The following is a 22,144-nucleotide window of genomic DNA, read 5'->3' as shown; positions in this document are numbered from 1 at the left end:
AGAGCCCACAGCTAATCAATCTGACAGATTCTGGAGTGCATTACAGCTCTAAATATAAATATAAACGATAAATGATCTTAAATAAAACAAATACATGTATAGAGATGGTATATAAGTATATAACTTTACTCACATGGGAAACGGAGGCCACGTGAATGGTTTGTGAGCACAATTAAGTGCACTCAGCATGCCATTCCATCAAATAATTGTAGGAAACAAGTCCAAAAGGCAGTTGACTGTGTAAAGCCACATAAAACAACACAGAAATACGATAAATATGCCGAGTTCAGTGGCTAATCTGCAGGATTCAGCTGAGGTGACGTGACGGCGACCAACGAGACCTAGCTGTCACTCAAGTGGCCACGCCCTTAATTATGCAAACTTAATATAACTTAATATAAAAGAAACGGATGAGTTATAAAAAATTCACCCCCCTCACAGTTGTCATGAAGGGTAATATTACCTGTATTAACCAAAACCTTTTTTTGTACCAGGCTGTAAACACCTTTTTTTCTGCTGTAAAGTTGGCCATTCTAACAGTGGGCTCAATTGAAATTTGCTCTGTTTTGGAGCCAGGAGCGGCCAGGACTAGCGGAATTTCGGATGAATTGCAGTTTTAGTTACTTCCGTATTGGCTTCCTGAGGGAGAGCGGGAGGTTGCCGCTTGATTACAGCAGTGTTTTTAAAAGTCTAAACACTTTATTAATATAGTGTACAACAAAGCACAAGTGGTCAGAACACAAACGAGTCACAGGTGATAAAGTATTAAGCGTTCTCCCAAAGTAAAGTGTGTCTGAACCAGGTCCAAGCAAACTGTCTGCAGCACGCGTCTGTAGCTCCGCTCACTCTCCGCCTCTTTGCCCTTGTTTGGTATCCCGCCGTGGGTGTGATGACGCGCGAACAAAATGGCGACGGTTGGCCGCGCCTACTTGTGGCTTCTTTTGCGCTCTTTAGAGACCTATGGGTGACGTCACGGATACTACGTCCATATATTTTACAGTCTATGGTTTAAATGCGGAAAAACATCTCGTAAAACGCTGATGATAAACACAAACGAAAAGCGTCCCGGTGCGTAGGAGCCTTTAGGATAAAAACCTAAAAGGGGCGGTTTCAAAGAGTTATAAAACATTATTTTTGGGGTATTTTAAGCTTAAACTTATTTTACAGAGACTTATTTTACATCTTGTAGAAAGGGGCATAATAGATCCCCTATAAGGCAATTATAAAAAATGCCCCTGGAAATCAATTCCAAGAGGCAAATACATATTAATGGAAGATTATCACATGGTATTTACAGCGCTTCACTTTTCCACATTCGGTTAAATGCACACATGTAATTACTAATCACCTGTTCGCATTCAGATTCAGAGTAATCTGAAGGCACGCTGGCTTACAGCAGGGGGCGCCGCCACAGCTATTTTCACAACGTTAAAAACAAAGCAGTCCACGAGCAGCGGCACGGCTCATTTATTAGGTTAATTATTCGTCTTACAATAAACCATGTAAAGTGAAACTTGTAGTATTTAACACCTCTAACCAAGAAAAGGAAGTCACGCTGTGCTGAGCCAGGGAATCCCCTCAAAAAAGATTTATTTGCCTTTGTCTTTTTCACTTTGCGGTCTAAAGCAGGTCAACACCTCCAAGTCTTCTAATGAATCAGCTCATTCACGCCACCATCCTTTAAAGTAAATACATCAATGCAATTCTGATAAGATCTAACCAGTGTACTTTAAACATCCTCTTTCTTCATTCATCAGAACAGCTTCTAGTAAGAACAGTACTAGAATTGTCACCGTGGGACAATGAGAGCTGTGATGACTCACCCCTGCTGAAATCTCCACCTCACACTACTGATCTGTAAACTGATCATGCATTTACCACATGCCAGTAAGCTGTGGTAATATTTTCACAGTCTTTCCTGCAAAATAGTTAGCACCAGCGAATGGTGATGTAAGAGGGGTTTTGTAGTAATGCACAAGAAAACACACTGAATTCATTTCATAACCTCAGGAACCCGAAAGCTGGATATTCCACGGACGGGTTTTGCTGAAACATCACAGATTTTATTCAGGGTGTTTTTTTCTCAGCTTGGTGTTTATGGGAAATGATTAAACCACCGTGGGAACGCAAATAACTCAATAGCACAAGTGGTAGACTAATGATTGAGCTGCACAAAAAACTCTTAATTGTACAATGTATAGGACTATATATGATTGTGCACTTTATTAGTAATTTATAATCAAATTTTCTCCAATAATGTTTCATTACAACTTAAAACAACTCTGTTTTTACAGTGTAAATTTTAGATCTATCTATCTATCTATCTATCTATCTATCTATCTATCTATCTATCTATCTATCGATCGATCGGTTGCGGCTGGAAGGGCATCCGCTGCGTAATGTGCTGGATAAGTTGGCGGTTCATTACGCTGTGGCGACCCCGGATTAATAAAGGGACTAAGCCGACAAGAAAATGAATGAATGAATGAATGGTTGTTGGACTAGCTGCAAAAAGGTGCTACAATATTTGAAATCAAACCATAAACTATAATAATTTTTTTAATTCAAAAACTTTCAAGTACCAACGTGGTTTTTTAAATACTTTCCAGGTGTAAATTCAAGTACTTTTAAGTACTTTCAAGTGTGGAAACCCTGGTTCAACAGAAAAAAAACTCATTCAAATTCAGTCAAATTTAAGACCTTTTAATGTCTTGTTAAGACCATGAAGAATTAAATTTCAGACGCATATACACTCTCAGAAAAAAAAAAAGTATGCGAGCTGTTACTGGGGTGGTACATATTTAAAAGGTACAAGTTTGTACCTAAAAGGTCCATATTAATACCTCAAGGGTACATATTAGCACCTAAAAAGTACAAAAGTTCCTCTTGAAATTTTTAGGTGCAGATATATACTTTTGAGGTACCAACATAGACCCTTTAAGTACAAGTGTGTACCTTTGAAAAGGTACCACCCCAGTGACAGCTTGCATACCTTTATTTCTAATAAGTGTAGGGTTAAACGCTAAAGACTATTCAATGGCCTTTAAGGGAAAAAATTTACTTGCCCTACCAAACTTTAATTAGTTATTTCTTAACCAAATATTTTAATTATTGTGTCAAAAGAAGCAGACCTGAGCTATATGCATGTATTCATAACAATTCTAATAACATATTCATAACAAATAACTAATAACATAAAAAACTCTTTAAAAACTAAATGTCTGCACAACAGACTGTTCTAAAAGTTTTATTCAGAAGTATTTGTTGATTGGATGTGTGTTGGATTGATTGAGTAGCTTTACCTACAGTTTAAATGAAAACTAAGACCTGTTTAAAATGATTTTAGACCTACAAGACAGATTCAGTAAATTTAAGGCCTAAAAAATAGAATTGAAACTTAAGACATTAAGACTTTTTAAGACCCTAAGGACACCTTGTAAATAGTGAGTACATTTTCATTTTGAGCGAACTATCCCTATCAGTCCAGAAACCAACTGACACATCGGTTTATCCCCTGTGTGGAGCCCAGAATATTAAAGGGTCAAGAAACCCCCTCTGTCAGTTCAAGTCTACATCCGAATTTTTTTGTTTAACATTCTCTAAGATGGGCGTGGAGCTCTGCAAGCAGAGGGGGCAGCAGAAAAGAGGGGAGCAAACAACTGAGTTAGCTCACAAAATGAGACACAAACCATGAGGAGAGCCATGATTTTATAGTTTACAAAGTTAAAATGCAAATAAATAAACAACATGTACTTTAATGTCCTGCTACATTTTTTATTCGTAATTTTATATACACATAACCACAGTTTGTTTTATCATTATAGAGATAATCGTGTTTATAAAACACTATAAATGAGGAGGACTTCTCTCCTCCTCAATCCCCGGGTCTGAATGCAGACACAGTGGAGAGCAGTGCAGCAGGTCTCCTGCCCTGTCTATTCCAACCATTAGCCTTGCTGGTAATCAAGAGGATTTTAAACATAGGCGAACAGCAGCACAGATATAGGCGATGTGTCTGAATGGTAACAAACTCAACTGATAAAGGACGAAGCCCGCCATTCTCTAATTCTTGTACAGCTCTTCTGAGATGTTTGTGATATTGACCCTGACAGTTTTGCAGAGAAAAACATGCAACAAACCCCGTGGATCATGGAAACATACACCAACGACCTGTGGCATGCGCAGACGCGGTCTCACCCAGTCATTGGGTCTCACAATTTGGCAGGTCTTCAGAAAGCATGTGGTCTCGTGAATAATTAAGAAGCAGGCTCTTCTCGTAGGATAAGAAAACTCGGCTATGAATAATAATGAGAAACCTTTGCACTTGCAGATTCACGCTACGTCACAGATTTTGATCCCATCCCAAAAATTATTTTAACCCCAAAAGATGAAATTAGCAGACAAAAGCTCAACATTATCCAGTTTTTCCTCTCAATTAAAGCAAACAGATGGTAATGTTGTCTTAAAATACGCTCAACACACATAAATCTGTTCAAATAAAATTTAAAAAAGTACTGCAGGGTGTCTTGAACCTTTAAAGTGTCACTACCTTGATTGTTGATGCGGATGTTCATGGGGATTTGTGCGGTCATGGCCATCAGATTGTGCTGCAAGGCTCTCTGCAGTAACCGCTGGTGTTCCTCCAGTGGTAGTGCAATTTTTTTCCGAGGGGGTTCGCCGGTCTCCAGGTTATCCCGCAGCTGCTCCAGAGCAGCTACCTGTGCGATGGTGGCCGCTTGTGCAGCCGCGGCCTGTGCTGCAGCTACTGAATGTGTGGCCAGAGATGCAGGCAGGCGCGTCTGAAACCCGTCATCCTCTACAACAAAAAAAGAAATTGAAAGAGAAAACGCATTTAAATAAACCAAACTAAATGTGGACATCAAAGAGCGTGTGTACATGTTTTCCAAATCAAAGAGATTTCTGTGTGTAGACCTTTTAAAAGTACTCAAGAGTAATGCGTAGTGAGTATTACGCTGTGAAAAGCTGATGCTGATGTAATTTGTGGATGTGTGTAAACGTAACATTCGGTAGTGCATTTAGTTATTGCCCAGCAGGCACACAAGGTCATAAGATGTTTATATTAGGTTAGATTTAGGTTGTGATGTCAGGTGACCAAAAGTCAATGTCTAACCAGCGTCTAAGGACAATGTTATTTTGATGTCCAATAACGACGTCAAATAATGTTGATATATGGTTGATTTTAGGTTGTGTTACAAAGTGACCAAAACCCAACATCGAGCAAACATCTTAAACCAACGTCATATTATACTGTGAAATGTTGATGTGTTTACATGCAGTTTGTGCAGCGATGTGTAAACGTAACATTCCGTTGTGCATTCAGTGATCTTCCTATATTCGCTTGTTCCTTCCAACCTTCCTTCTATTGTTTGTTTGTCTTGTCCTTCCTTCATTCATTTGTTTGCTTGTTCGTTCCTCCCTTCATTCGTTTGCTCATTTATTCATTTGTTTGTTCGTTCATATTTTTGTTCCTTCCTTCATTAGGTCCTTTTGTTCATTCATTCATGCATTCGTTCGTTCCTTCTTTAGTTTGTTTAGTCCTTCTTTGAATCCTTCCTTCCTTCATTCATTCGTTCTTTCTTTCCTTCCTTAGTTTGTTCAGTCCTTCTTTGAATCCTTCCTTCCTTCATTCATTCGTTCCTTCTTTCCTTCCTTAGTTTGTTCAGTCCTTCCTCCATTCATTTGTTCCTTCCTTCCTTAATTAGTTCGGTCCTTCCTTTGTTCGGTCATTCCTTCCATTCCTTGTTTGTTCCTTCCTTCATTCAGCCCTTCCTTCCGTTCTTCATTTGTTCCATTTAGTGATTGTTTAAAGCTGTTTGGTGATCTCAGTCATCATACAGTCGACATCCGTCATTTTCTCATCTGTGACATGCAGTCTATGAAATGTCTTTGGGTCATTGCGTGTAAAAATTTTGGACATCTTATTGGACATTTTTAATGCTTCAAAAAGTTTTCTGCATTTATAAATCGCCCGTGTCTTGAGGTTTGATTTGATTGCGATTTTATTGGACAGGAATCACAGGATTGACTTTTCTAATCCCCATAGACAAGAAAAAATAAAGCAGTGACTGTACAGGGCTCGAAATTGCGACCATTTTGGTCGCATATGCGCCCGAAAATTAATCTATGCGACCTCATAATATACATGGGAGCTTTAGTGCGACTGCAGATAATGGTTGTAGTGCGACCTGTTTTGATTTTTTCTAAAAACGTGCTGAATCGCTCTTCCCTGCCGCTATATTGGTTTATATAAGCCATCAATCACGCAAGGTATTCCGCTGTCAGATGACAGGGAAGGAGCTTTTATGACCACGGGAAATACAAACGGCTGAAGAGTGAAAACTTAAAGCACGCAGGTTTGCAAACCCCACCTAAAGTTGAGGCGCAGATAAGAGCGATCATGACGTGGTGAATATTGATCCGCCAGCTGAGATCAATCGAGTACGTGCTTTTCGGAGAAAGCGCTCGAATCTCGATGCGTTGCATTCACTGCGTGTTCAGCGCAAATGTCCGCTAAAAGTCAAATCTAATACTGTACATATCATCATCAAAGGAGCTCGCCTTTACTAAGTTTACACTGAAACTGCGGCTCATAACAAACAGCGGTATTGCGCCGGTGCTCAACCTGCTCAAAAATTGGGTCGGCTGACTCGCCTGATTTTCCACAAACACAGAAAAATGAAAATCAGCTCAGACTGAACATTTAAATTGACACAAACTGAAACCAAAACTTTTAAAGAGTGATAGAAGTGAGACTTTACTTACTTTCTTTTGTCTATTCTTTCTTGAGGTGTATATTTTTATTTAGTTACTGATGACTGTTTTGCAGCTTTCAGCCTTGAATTTAATTATTTATTATAATCTTTTGTTTGTTTTGTAGCAGAAATATTATTTATTAAACTGACATGCATATATAACAGCAGTACAAAATAAATATTTCTTACTGCAATGCTTCATTTTTGTTTGATGCAAACTATACATTTGTTTTTCATAAAGTAACAGACTTTTTATAGCAGAAAACTTGCATTCAAGCACATTCAAGGCAGCATGATGACGAGAAATGTAATTCATTGTTACTATTATTGTCATTTTCATCATCATTAAATATTTTATATTTATTCGACATTAATTTTGGAATTATTGCACACAAATATCAATGTCATCACAGCATTAGTTAGATAGTTGTTTCTGGTTTTTGTTAGTCCTAATTGATGTTGTTTTAAAATACAATAAATCCCTTAAAATACAATTTGCAGTGGTGCTTAATCATTTTTGGTGGGTGCTCCTAAATTTTTTCTGGTGCTCCTAAATTTTTGAAGTTAGGAGCACCGGTGCTACCAAGTAAAAAAGTTAATTTCGAGCCCTGCTGTAGGTTGAGGGAAAGTAAGGGATGGAGTAAAAGTACCGATACAGCACTAAAAATATAACCAAGGCCAAATAAAAGTACATCTATTTAAAACTACTTAGTAAATAACAATTCCTGAAAAAAACTACTCAATTACAGGCATTTGAGAATTTGTAATTAGTTACTTTACACCACTGGATGTAGTAAAGTACGTATTTTATTCAGAGGGATTGGGAAATGGGTTATATGGAGAGTTATTACAACCTAACAAAAATGTCCTCCTCATCATTACTATTTGCTGTCAAAACTGACAGCTGGAGGGGCGTGGTTAAGCATGTTAGCCACGCCCAAAACCTCACGCAAACGTAATCTCAGAATTTAACTGAAAACAAACAGAAAGTGCATTTTCAGATTTTAATTTTAAGGTGCTTTCGCATCTAGACTTTTGTTTTGGAACCTGTCTCGTTTGCTGAGTTAGCGCAGTTCGTTTGATATATGTGAATCCAGCAATCGCGCTCGGATCCGGGCCAAAACAATCGCTCCGAGATCGCCTGAATGAGGTGGTCTCGGCTCGATTGAAACGAACCCTGGAGCGGATCGATTGTAGTGAGAAAGCGATACGATCCGAGCCCGGTTATATCACAGTGTATTATGGATAGGTAATAGGCATACGGCTATATGAAGAGAGAATTATAAGTAGGGCAGGAGCTCATTCCAGACATCCCATGTCTCCTGGAAGTTTTGGGAGTCTCCCGCAAATGCACAAAGACTCCCGGATGCCCACAAATCAGTGATAATCCCCCGGAAATCGCACGTCTCCCTCCCAGTCCTTGAATATGTCACGCACCCTTCTCACCCTTCCCCACCGCATCCCTCCTGGTTCTTCAGACACGTCGCGTGCACCCTGTCAAACACCACCAAACCACCACCTTCCCTGACAGCTGAGCAGGACTGCAAAATAAACCCTGATACTCTGACCAATGTGAGGAGAGTTTACTCGCACGTTACTTGTTGTAGCTCTTTTGGTCCATTTAGAAACTTTGCCGTGTGGAAGCCACCAAGAACAAAGAGAAACAATGTAACAATTTGAATCCCTGTTTCAGAACAACTGAATTGATTCACAGGTGTGAAAGCACCCTCAGATTACAAGGGCAAACTTTTTTTTTCCTTAATGACATGCACAGATTATTCACCACAAAACTAGCAATGTAAGCTAACAAAATTATATGGCGAGTTTGGATTTCATCTGTACTTTAAGCAGGATTTACCTTTTTTAATGTTTTGTATGGATGAGATGGAGGCTCCGTTGCTGGGCAGGGCAATGCCCATTGATGACATGGTGCGTTTGGGTGAGGAGAGCATGGTGGGCGTCCCATTGGGCGAGTAGGTGAAGAGCGAGTTGCCAAAACCTTGCCTACGTCCTTCTCGCCGGTTGCTGTCGATGGCCGCCTTCAGCTCGTTGGGGTTGCTGAGAGCCCTCTTCTCACATTCGTAAGTATACAGATACTTCATATATCTGTAAAGCAGTAGAAAATAAAAAAAAACATGCAATTAGTTTCTCGCAAATTAATGATCCAATCTACCCTTTCTGGCCCTGCAGTAATGATAATCAATAATCAGAGAGCACATGTTTACTGTACTGTTTTTTACTACTGCATATACTTCAGCTTGCATGTGCATCATAAATGATCTTCTGCACAGAACAGTTAAACGCTGATCAAGCGCAAGAATTAAGAAACACTTGAAATTTTGGTTAAAGAATTAGTTCACTTAAATTCCAGTTAGGTTATAAATTACTCAGCTCATTCATTCATTCATTTTCTTTTCGGCTTAGTCCCTTTATTAATCTGGGGTTGTCACAGCGGAATGAACTGACAACTTATCCAGCATATGTTTTACATAGTGGATGCCCTTCCAGCTGCAACCCATCATTCACACTCATACAATACGGACAATTTAGCTTACCCAATTCACCTGTACCGCATGTTTTTGGACTGTGGGGGAAACCGGAGCACCCGGAGGAAACCCACACAAATGCAGAGAGAACATGCAAACTCCACACAGAAACGCCAACTGACCCAGCCGAGGCTCGAACCAGCGACCTTCTTGCTGTGAGGTGACAGCACTACCTACTTCGCCACTTGGTTGCCTATAACTCATCTCAGGTTGTTCAAAATTACCTTTTAGCTAATGGTGTCAGAAGAAGCTTATATGATAGGTAAAGGCCTCTAGATTACGGTTATTTGACCAAAATAAAATATGAACATGCCTTGATTTTTAATGATTTAATTAGGACAGTAAGGTCTGACTTTGCTTTAAACAAGAATCTTGTCTATTAACAAAAATAATGCACAGTATAGAATATATTTTTTTATATTTATGTCTGGGCTCTGGCTGGGCCACTCCATTGATATTTTGGTGGTGTGCTTTGGGTCATTGTCCTGCTGGAAGATGAATCGTCGCCCCAGTCTGAAGTCAAGAGCACTCTGAAGCTTGTTTTCATTCAGGTTGTCTCTGTACATTGCTGCATTTATTTTTCCCTCTATCCTGACTAGTCTTCCAGTTCCTGCTGCTGAAAAATATCCTCACAGCATGATGCTGCCACCACCATGCTTCACTATAGGGATGGTATTAGCTTGGTGATAAAAATCGCTTGGATTTGAATGAGGAAAAATATCTCGTAAAATGCTGACGATAAACGCAAACGAAAAGCGTCCCGGTGTGTACGAGCCTTCACTTCATATTTTAATATTATATGTTGTTATTCTGGTACCATAAACCGACATATTAACCAATTGGTAGAGGCTGATATTTTAGAAATTATGGGATGTGTTGAAACATAATGCATCGAGTGCGTTAACTAGGGGAATTAGGAGTTACGAAATGCAATCCAAACACTTTTTTCTTGGTGGGGTAGTTAAAGGGTTAACGCTTTTCGTTGATTTCTTCGAAAACGAAGACCATATGGATGCCAGCCCTCTATGTGTGCAAGTAAACATCAGGTGTTAAGAGTACGTACTGTGTTCTGAGAGTGAAGGCAGCACTGGTGATGGAGGTCGGCAAGTTCAAGCCCTTGGTGATCTCCCTCCACAACTTTTTATTTATGACCTCCACCAGCCCCCCCTTTTCTGTCACCAGCTGGTAGAGCATGTAGAGGTCCAGCACCTGCTTGGCCATGATGGGAATCCTGTTCACTGGGGTCCCTGCACAAAAACAAACAGCTGCATTGAGCGGTTTATATGCTAGAAATGAAAGAAACTCCCATATTATTTTAGGAAAACTTTAGGCTTTTCTCTTGGCGACAGGTTGTCATAAATACGCATTTGTGCTATAAATAATCATGGCTAATAAAATTAATCACTTTCCTTCGGCTTAGTCCCTGTTTGTTAGTGGTCACCACAGCGGAATGAACCAGCGGCTAATAAAATTTCCCAAACATCAATACGATCATCAGGAGATGGTTTAACTGGAGTTAGAGAACATTTAGCCAGTACAGCAGGTTTTAATGTGTTTAGATGGGAACATGCTTCAACACTTCCAAGGCCAGCTCATGATACGTACATGTGTTCACACTCCCAAGTATAAATGCGTATCAATGTGGGTGCCACAGCCCTGCTTCAGTGTGATACACACAGAGGACACTGCAGCGCTTTTATATAAATACATCCCTGTGGAGATGTGAAAGATGAGCTGGGTGTTGATGGAAGTGCATAAGGTGCAGAGGGTCTGTTCTTAAAGGGCTCAATAAAACGCCATATAAAGAGGTTTTTTGGCTGTGAAAATGTCATTTCTTTGGTCACACATACCTTTCTTCTGCATAAAACTGAATAGATCATCCAGAAACTCCTTCCTTTTAGGGTCACTGTCCAGTTCATAGAGCTGCATATGAAAAACACAAAGGCAGACAGGAAATAAGGGGGTTAAAGGAGGACTGGATTTAAATGTGCCATCATTCTTAAAGGGTTAGTTCATGCAAATATGAAAATTCTGTGATTAATTACTCACCTTCATGACCTTTGTTTATCTTTGAACACAAATTAACTTAAGTTTAAAGCAGAGGTCGCGTTAGACTTTCTCATTGTCCATCATTTTGACGGAGAGGGTTGTAAAAAATTCTGTCACAACCTATTAAGTTATTGATCGTTATTTAATATGCAGACTTTCTAATCGCTGTTTTCATTCATATTTTAATAATGAACTTGCATGACGAGCATATGGGCTAAATTATTAATTTATTTATTTAACAAATGAACAAAAACTCCTATCTGTCTTAACTCATATCTTCCTCCTGCGTCGACCTGAACTGGGTGCTTGCCTGTGCCTAATCAAACACATCAAGGGAGACTGATGCAGAGGCAGTTGTCATTAAATTCTGTGTCTTTGCCTCGGATAGTCGACCTTTCGTGACCAAAGACTGGAATTACTAGCGTCACTTCGGCCAGCGTTTTGTAGATAGGAAACATTTCTCTTAAAGCTGTGATCATAACTAAGGTTGCTGGATTCTCTGAATGTGGAATTTCCTGATCCTGCAAGCACGCGCTGCTTTTGCACCCCTCTACGTTCGGGTAGTGCTCATAACGCACTCCAAAGCACCTGACCTCCTTGCTGCCGTTTGGTTGGCTCGTAACAGCTGTCGGCAACTGAGGATTTTTGTCTGTTTGTTCTTCATCATCCACAGCATCACTTCCTCTTTTTTCACCTTTATTATTATCACCTCCTCAATATCTCACTGAACTTCTCCAGATCTACACCCCTTCTCGTACCCTTAGATCAGCCAACAACTTCACCCTGGTACCACCTCGCTATCGATTGGGCACAATGGGAGACAGATCTTTTAGCTTTATGGCTCCTCGGCTATGGAACTCACTTCCACTAGATCTTAGGAGCAGTGATAGTCTTCACAATTTTAAATCACGTCTAAAGACCCATCTTTTTAAGCAGGCTTTTACTTAACAAGCTTTTTTATTATTATCATATTCGCTATTGTGTTTTAACTTGTTTGGTCAATGATTGTTTTTAGTAATGTTTAATTTGTTTAGCATGTCTGCTGATGCTTATTGTAAGGCGACCTTGGGTGTCTAGAAAGGCGCCATTTACAAATAAAATGAATTATTATTATTATTATCACAACTATTTGCCCGTTTAAAGAAACTTCTCACACTCAGCTGCTGTGAGATTTTTGCAACTGTACGCAGCGGTGACAAAGAGGAGACAAAACAAGGACAATCGCCATCAGCTGGACAGGATTGGAAATTACAATTAGCTACAAATTACACAGATTAATTAGCTACAAATTAAACAGATCCCCCTCAGCATAATCAAAATGACGAATCACCTTCAGATTTTTCCGTCACTGCTGAAAAAAAAATCTGTCAATGACGGAAAATATTCGGTTAATGCGACCTCTGGTTTAAAGTCTAGAGAAATTAAGATACGTTCAAAGATTGTTCCAGAAAAGGCACACACACACAGACACACACACAAAAAAAAAGTCAAAACTTTCCATGTGACTAATAATAAAAAGCTACAAAAAAACTTTTGTGTGCCAGAAAACTTAAAACTACTTTATTCACCTTTGTCTTTTGTCACCAATCTACTATATAAAGTACAATGTTATGTAACAAGATTGACTGAAGAAACACCCATGTCTGCTGCTTTAACTGAAGCTTTTTATCGTTGTCAGTTTAGTTTAACAACTAGTTCACCCAAAAAATTAACACTTACTATTTACTCAACCTCAAGTGGTTTCAAACCAAGAGTTTCTTTTACTGTTGAACACAAAAGAAGTTTCGAAAAACAAATACTATGGAAATCAACATGATTTCAACATTTCTCAAAATAACGTATTCTGTGTTCAGGAGAAGAACAAACTCAAACAGGTTCATGACAAATGAAGGTTGAGTAAATGATGACAGAATCTTACATTTAGGTGAACTATTTCTTTAAACCAGGGGTCACCAAACTTGTTTCTGGAGGGCCGGTGTCCTGCAGATTTTAGCTCCAACCCTATTCAAACACGCCTGAACAAGCTAATCAAGGTCTTACTAGGTATACTTGAAACATCCAGGCAGGTGTGTTGAGGCAAATGGCCCTCCAGGACCAGGATTGGTGACCACTGCTTTAATCTGTCAAAAATAGTTGTCATTAGGTGTATGCTTACTTTTTTATGCTTTATTTTTAATTTGTTTTTGTTTTTTCTAAGGAAGAAAAAGGAAAAAAAATTTCAAATAATAATAATAATAAAAAATACAGTAACACATCGGAACCTAAATGAACAGTCGACTGCTCACATATTTCCTTACAGGTCATATTAACAAATAAGTACAGTGCTCAGCATAATTAAGTACAGCCCATTTTGCAAATGAATATTTTCTTCCATTTCTCAGTGAATATAGGCAATGTGTTTTGGTGCATTTAAACAAAACAGATTTCATAAACAGATATATTTATTAAAACAATGTTTTAGTCACCAAAAATATTTAGAAACTTAAAGATAATACAATTAAATTCAAGCAAAATATTGAAAAAAATATTACAACCTCCAAAATATTTAATAAAACTTCTCTTGATTTTTTCTCTTTTTTAAATTTGTATTTTATATTTTCTATAACATATAAACAAGGGTGTACAAGGTTTTGGCCTGTTATTGTAAGTTAATCTAATCTATAAATGCACAAATATAATATTGTATAGCTTCCTATTAAAATGTGAATTTAAAAGAGAGATTTGTGAGGGGTGTACTTCGATATTCTGAGCCCTGTATAAGGATCAGTTTACACTGTGGAAAGGCATAAGCACAGACCATTTCTCCGATTATGCCAGGTATTTGTCCGTTTATAGTTTTAAAGAGAAAGTCATCCTCTCCATATTTTGAACATTAGATTCAACATCCAACCATTCAGATTTTTGTAGGGGGTTCGAGTTGTAGCCACTTTGGAGTAACAGTTTTCTTGTCTCACTCAGACTCAGACTGGGTATTTATTTATTAATAAATACTTGTCTTTTATCATTAAGTTGGCAGCAATATTCCTCATGTAAATTGTTGTGAAAGAGACGTCCAGTCCATCCCCAAAAATATATTTAGTATTACTTGCATTATGTCCTGTCAATATGACTGGGCAACTCCAAAATATGTGAAAATGGTTTGCTAATAGTAAGCTTACTTTTTGACAGACAAGCAGAAGTACACCAATCAATTGAATTCTCTACTTATACTGCAGGACTTTTGAATGCTTGATTCTGAACGGCAGATGAAAATTTTAAAGTGTGCCATTATTTTCAGATAAACACAGAGCTAAAGGATGAAAACAGCTCTAACAGTCAGGAAACATGTAAGAAACTGGTCTTAAACACAGGAGAAGTCTGAGGACAAAAACCTGTCAAATGTCTTGAAATACAACATCTGAGTGATGTCTTTAGGTGTGGGAACTGTAGTATAGGTGGAATAATTGACTCCACTCCACTGAATTATTAGAAAATAATACACACCAAACGTGTAAAGGACACTGCATTTGCATCACCACCTCAGGTGAATTATTAGTAAAATAACACACACCCGTCCATTATTTCTTCTACCTAACCTGCCATGAATACTACTTTTCTATGCATTATATGACCAATTATATTATAATATTCCTCTATTTTTTTCCTCATCTGTGAATTTATGTATTGCATGTTTAAAAATACTATACAAATGCACTTTTGACTATTTTTTCCAACATAATTTCTAAACAGTTATTAAAAAAGCACATTCAACAAGATCAAATAATGAGAGATTATGTGATAAATGTAGTGAGGCCAAATGGCACCAATGCAGCACTCTTTGAAACTATTATTATTACTTACATAATGCATTCAGTTTTTATATGCTCTACATACATACTGACCAAAAAAAGGCCTGTTTTAGGTGTTGCAGCACACAGTTCACATGATTCATAAGTGAACAGGACACATAAAAATGTACATGTAAAATAGTGTCTAAATCAACTAATAATTATAATTCAACTAATAATTATATCAAAAGTGTGACAGCCACCTCACGCACCAAAAAGGTCATGCTATTTAATCCCTGCCAGAAAAGCAGTGATGGTAACTGAGCAACAGGCAGCATTAAATTACCCCTTCATTCGCTCACTTTCTAGACTGTTCCTGATCTCTCATTAGCACACAGAAAGCTACAGTCCTCCATCAGTGCACTATTCAGGGGGGAGGGTCTGGGTGAACGTAAAGGTAATGCTGGGGGCCAGCGGAGGGTTAATTACAGGATGCATGCGTTTTTGAGGAGTGCCATGCTATAAATCTCTCAAATGACTAGCCTCTTCCATATTTTCTGTATAGGATACTCAGCCCCCACCCTTATTTCCCCCCCATAATTTTACTAGCTGTGTCCCTAGCATGGCTCGCATCCAGCCACCCAGTAGGGAGCCAGTTATAAACACACAAATGCTATTCTAGGTCTTTCCTAGGGAAGATCAATGTGATGTTTAAAAATACTGAGAGAGAGTGTAGGACATCTGAGATTCTTGGCTATAGACCTTTTTCATGGCTGCTGCATGGAGGGCGCCATAGCGACCAGCGTCTTCAGGTAGAATGCTAAAAACTTCCGTTCACAGCGTGTACAACTGGTAATTTGCGCTCCGAAAAAGGGTTTCAATAACGTTTTTAATGGATAACAGAGTGTTTTTGTGACACGCAACTTAAAAATGTGTCTGTCAAAGCCGTTATAATGTCTGCCGTCAGAAATACAGTGTTAGCTTAGCGGCTCTTTAAGACACAGAGAGAGAGAGAGAGAGAGAGAGAGAGAGAGAGAGAGAGAGAGAGAGAGAGAGAGAGAGAGAGAGAGAGAGAGAGAGAGAGAGAGAGAGAGAGAGAGAGAGAGAGAGAGAGAGAGAGAGAGAGAGAGAGAGAGAGAGAGTAACGTTACTGGCATGAAACTTAACAGGTATGAAAGTCGTGCAATTTACAAAAATGACCAATAAAAGTCTGTTATTGATCCTCTGCTGGCTGATTTGCTGTTCATTCTAATCGCGAGCCGTTTGTGTTTTATTTCGTGTGTTGTATTCACCACGGTTTGTGTTTTCTGTCATTTCGAATTGACACTAGCCTATATTTTCACTTTGTCACAGTTATTAAATCAGTGTGTCAGTGGCACAGTACAGGCTTTTTGCTGAATTACATTTGTTTATGCTGGTTATACATTTGAAATAAAGAGAAAATGTTGACTTTAGCGATGACGAGGCTGAGATGCCGTCTGACACCGAGGGGAAAATGCCTCACAGCAGCTGTTTTCCATCCTATTAGATCGCATTTCTGTAAATGATCAGTCCAGGAGATGGTGCTGATGGACAACAGTATTAGTTCAAATAGTATAAAAGCAGGTAAAATAGATTAAAACTATCGTTTCAAAGCTGTCCAAATGTGACTGTTTACACACATCAGCTGCCGACCGGAAGTTCGGCAGTTCTCAGTTTGAAACGATCGTTTCAAAGCTGTCCAAATGTGACTGTTTACATGCATCAGCTGCCGACCGGAAGTTCTTCGCATTCTCCTTGCGCATACACGCAAAGCATCATGGGTAATTTTGCGTTCCAAGAAAAAGGTCTATAGCTAGGGCCAGACAGAATCTGCAGACATTTTTTGCTATTTCGGTGGAGAATTTTGGTAAAAATCTGCAGATTTCTGTTTAATTATTTTCGGAGTATCATAACTAAAACCTTAATATGCGAAACACAAAATAATATCTTAAATTTTATGTAATGTTTAAAACTGCAATTTAGTTATGGCAGAAAATAGATTATTTTGCAAAAAAATGTGCATCATTTAGTAATAATAATAATACATTTTATTTAAAGGCGCCTTTCTAGCAACTCAATGACACCGTACAACCAACAAGAGCAATAAAACAACAAGAGAAATAATAACATATACACAGCAATAGTGCAAATAAAATTAAAAATTAAGAATCAAAAGCCATCTTAAATAAGTGGGTTTTGAGTCTTGATTTGAACAGTGTAAGGGAGTCAATGTTTCTGATGGCAGGTGGTAATGAGTTCCAAAGCCGCGGAGCAGAGCGGCTAAATGCTCTGATGTCCATAGTTGAAAGGCGAGAAGGGTGCAGGGTGCGAGAAGGAACAGAAATGTGGATGAAGGCAGACAAATATGGAGAGGCGAGATTATGGATGGCTTTGAATGTTAACATCAAGATTTTAAAGTCAATTCGAATATGAACAGGTAACCAATGAAGCTGCTGCAGCACAGGGGTGATGTGATGAGAAGAAGGGGTTCTGGTGATGATACGGGCAGCTGAGTTCTGGACCAACTGAAGCTTACGGAGAGATTTATGCAACACAATCTCACGGCAATTCATAACTTTTTCATTTAGTGGCTAATTCGTATGAATTCGTACGACCTAATTCGTACAATTTAGTACGATTTGCTTATTCCCCAATGACAGTTAGGGTTAGGGGTGGGGTTAGGTGCCACGCCTCCTTTTTAAAATCGTACCATTTCGTACGACTGAACTCGTACGAATTCGTACGAATTAGCCACTAAACTGGCAAAACGTAAAATACTTACGTTTTCTCAAGAGATCAGGCTGGATTTATGAGTGAGACCAAAGAGAAGAGAGTTGCAATAATCTAAACGAGATGTGACAAGGCTATTTAGGAAGAAATGAAACGGCTCTTCACTAGGGCTGTACAATTAATCAAAAATCCGGTTTCGATTTCGATTACGGCTTCTAACGATTATGAAATACCATTAATCGAGATAAACGATTATTCCATCAAATACCGCCTCCTTTCCAGTTCCACGTTGAAGTGACTGAAAGATGTGCTGTAATGTAACTTTTGCAGCACGGGATGCGCATCATTCATATTTTTAAAAGCGCGAAAGAGCACATGCTGTTGTGTGTGTGCGCGCTGCGCTTAGTCTCAAACAGGTATTGTGTGTGTGTTTGTGCGTGTCTGTGTGCGCGCGGTCCGCGCTCAGCTTCGGAAAAACAGATCACATCTAACGCCATCTTAATGCGAGCGCTTTAATGGTCAAATACAAGCACAGTGTTAAGTGATTATTCATATTAATCCTCATTTGTGTAATAAACAAAAAAGTTGAGAATCAAGACACGTGAAAGAGAAACCATATCGGAGCCGCACTATTCTTAAAGTGACAGCGTGCAATATTCCAACACAATCTCACGGCAAATCGTAACTTTTTCATTTAGTGGCTAATTCGTATGAATTCGTACGATCTAATTCGTACAATTTAGTACGATTTGCTCATCCCCCAATGACGGTTGGGGTTAGGGGTGGGGTTAGGTGCCACAACTACTTTTTAAAATCGTATCATTTCGTACGACTAAAATCGTACGAATTCGTACAAATTAGCCACTAAACTTGCAAAACGTAAAATACTTACTTTTTCTCGTGAGATCAGGCTGGGTATTCCTGCTGCTGTTTTTATTATTAATCAAACAACAAAAGGACAAAATCCACTCACTACTCCTGACTGAAGGACTTTTGTAGTTACAGTAAAGGTTTTTCTTACAGTGAAGATGCTTAAAGCACAGTTTAAACATAACAGATTTAATAGCTCATCTCTAATAACTGATTTATTTTATCTTTGTTATGATGACAGCACATTATATTTTACTAGACATTTTTCAATATACTAGTATTCAGCTTAAAGTGACATTCAAAGGCTTAATTAGATTAAATAGGCAAGTCATTATGTAATAGTAGTTTCGTCTGCAGACAATCAAAATATATATTGCTTAAGGGGGCTAATAATATTGAGCTATTAAAATGGGTTTCAAAATATTTAAACCTGATTTTTTTTCTAGCTGAAATAAAACGAATAAGCCTTTATTCAGAAGAAGAAAATATTCTAGGAAATAATGTAAAAAAATTGCTGTTAAACATCATTTGGGAAATATTTGTATATAAAAATAAATTCACAGAAGGGCGAATAGTTTTGACTTCAACTGATAATCGTTTTGAATAATCGTGATTACAATTATGACCAAAATAATCGTGGCTATGATTTTTCCCATTATCGAGCAGCCCTACTCTTAACCTTAAATTTGTTTCAAATAATTTTCGTCACTAAATCGTATCCTGAGATTATCAGGTGAATTGTTACATCCCTAAAATTGATTGTGCTAAACATGGAAGTACATATAAAAAACAAAATCAACAGTTAAATAAGCAGATAAAGAACGTACTATCATCACTAGTCAACTCTTACTTTTAGATCTCTCCCTCAGGGGCCCTCAATGCATAGAGCTATAGATCCTTTTGCCCCAAATTCTGCTGATACGCCCTGAAACCCCTCCCTCAAACTGTGGAAACACATCTGTTTATCTGTTTTGATGCGGGTCGAGGCAGAGCCATCTGAAATTACCTCAAATGCAGGGTGGGGAAATGTACCAGAAAAAAAACGGTTGGATGTGAATGTTCAACGGATTTTCGGCTCTAAATGTGGCGGCAAGCTTGTTGGTAATTTGCTGTTAAATGTAGCAAGAAGTATCAACTGACATCACAGCCACACAAACATAAGCAAGCAACAGTGTAGACGTCTTCAACTGAACACAAATAAGCATTCGCCTCTTCAATTATACTCAGGAACGCCAATGAAATGAGCAGAGGAAGAAAAAAAAAATCTGACACAAAACACCACGCAATCAAAAGTAACAAAATAAAGGTGTGAAATGCTTTTGTGGGTCAGTTTAACATCTCGAATGAAGTGAGCGGCTGAATGAATGCTGAATTGGATACCTTGGATTGACATCGAGAAGGTCTGACATTGTGTTTTGATGACACGTGAGCTGTTGGTCTCGAAAACAACCAAGCAACATCACACACCTGCCAATCACCTCAAGAGGCAAGCAGAATGACAATAGGGGGATGGGCCGGAAATGAGTGGGCCCAAATCAGGGGGGGGGGGGGGGGGGGTGACTATGAAAGTGCATAAGAGCAGTATCGATCTTAGAGAAACGCTGGTTCTCAAGACGCTTAATTTGAATAGTGAGGTTGCAGTGAGGGCAAAAAGCACTGTGGTTTCTGTATTACTGAGAGAAACTAGGAGGCCACAACGTCCCTAGCTCAGCCACACCTCGCCAGAAACACCTGCAGCGAATATGAAATTAATTTCAGAAACCTGAAACTCTGCATTCTGGCTTAATGATTCAAATGAGTTATAAATTTAACACACATTGAAATCTGTGAGGACTGAAAATCAGTACTAATTTACAAATACACTCAAAAGAAAAACCCCAAACATCTTATATAAAGCCCCACCATTTAGTAGTGCTTGCTAATGCATGAATCAACTATTAAGTATGGAATTTAGCCTGGTGGACTGCATTCATTAAATGAAATACATTTTATTGGCACCACTGTGCAGTGACATCTTCAAACATTAGTCAGATTAAACTCCACACCTCAATCGTTTCAGTAGATCTTGATTTGCTACTTGCATATCCCTGACTTAGGAACCAAACTACATTCCAAAAAGCCACCAAGAAGCCATAAGCAACTCAATTGCACAATCGTTAATTTGGCAGCACAATTTGCATAGATCATAGCCATGAGCACTCAATCACTTCCTTTTGGCTTAGTCCACAGATGTCAAACACAGTTCCTGGAGAGCCGCAGCTCTGCATAGTTTAGATCACAGGTGTCAAACTCAGTTCCAAAAGGGCCGCAGCTCTGCACAGTTTACTTCCAACCCTAATTAAACACACCTGATCAAACTAATTGAGTCCTTCAGGCTTGTTTGAAACCTACAGGTAAGTGTGTTGGAGCAGGGTTGGAACTAAACTGTGCAGGGCTTCGGCCCTCCAGGAATTGAGTTTGACACCCCTGATTTAGATCAACCCCTAATGAAACACACCTGATTAACTAATTGAGTCCTTCAGTCTTGTTTGAAACCCACAGGTAAGTGTGTTGAAGCAGGGTTGCAACTAGACTATGCAGTTTTGCGGCTCTTCAGGAACTGAGTTTGACTGAGTTTGGCTTCTAACAGCAGTTACCAAAGAGGAATGAACCACCAATTACTTTGGCACATTTTACCTGCGGTAGCCCTTCCTGCTGCATCCCAGCCCTGCGAGTGTATTAGCCAGGAGCAATATATGAACAAATAAATTTTATAGCGAAGTTCAGTTAAACATTTAATTCACATTAAAACGTTTGTTTGCATTTTAGAAAGATCGTCATTTTCTACATTTAGCAACCATGTCTTACATCCCAATAAAGTATTTTGAACCCAAGCGCAGGTCATGCAAATCTCTACAGCAGACCGTATAATACACCACATCATCTTAAGCCCTGATAAGATCACACAAATTTGTCATGATTTCCTTGATGTATTGTGTTGTGAGGATTCGTAAACAATAAAAGAAGTTTCACAAACTAATTTCGAGAGGAGCACGTGATATGATTGACTGCAGCTGGCCACTCATCTACACTCATTGGCTAGCCAATCGGATTGATCCAAACTCACTATAAATAACCTAGCTAAGATCTACTCCCTTATCTTCGTTTCCCGAAGAAACCCCCATCCACCCCTTCTCCTCCTTTCCTCTTTTGCCGAGGGGAGCTCTCGAGAACACCTGACCTCGTACTCCCCTCACATGCTTTAAGGACCTGGCGGGAGCTCAGGGTTCTCTCCCGGGACAGCATGCCAAACCTGCTAACTTGCTAACAAGTTGTCAAACAGTATCTAAGTGTGAACTCTTGAAATGGGCGCCGTGACACAAGATTCAATCATTTCTTCTCGTGTTTG

General features: G+C 38.9%; 1 protein-coding gene across 3 annotated transcripts in view; it reads right to left on the bottom strand.

Moving 5' to 3' along the window:
- Positions 1–22,144, bottom strand: part of arid3a (AT-rich interactive domain 3A) — a 67,270-nt gene that overhangs the window by 2,556 nt on the left and 42,570 nt on the right. For all 3 annotated transcript variants that reach the window (XM_009305805.5, XM_068224269.2, XM_073916277.1), the window contains exons 4-7: positions 11,170–11,242; positions 10,383–10,566; positions 8,632–8,879; positions 4,550–4,816 (exon numbers count right to left, since the gene is read on the bottom strand). In XM_009305805.5, coding sequence (XP_009304080.1) covers positions 4,550–4,816; positions 8,632–8,879; positions 10,383–10,566; positions 11,170–11,242 — 772 coding nt within the window. The remainder of the gene's footprint in view (positions 1–4,549; positions 4,817–8,631; positions 8,880–10,382; positions 10,567–11,169; positions 11,243–22,144) is intronic.

Source organism: Danio rerio, chromosome 11 (assembly GCF_049306965.1).
Source record: "Danio rerio strain Tuebingen ecotype United States chromosome 11, GRCz12tu, whole genome shotgun sequence".
In the NCBI taxonomy this organism is placed as follows: Eukaryota; Metazoa; Chordata; class Actinopteri; order Cypriniformes; family Danionidae; genus Danio; species Danio rerio.
This window is presented reverse-complemented; position numbering and strand designations above follow the sequence as displayed.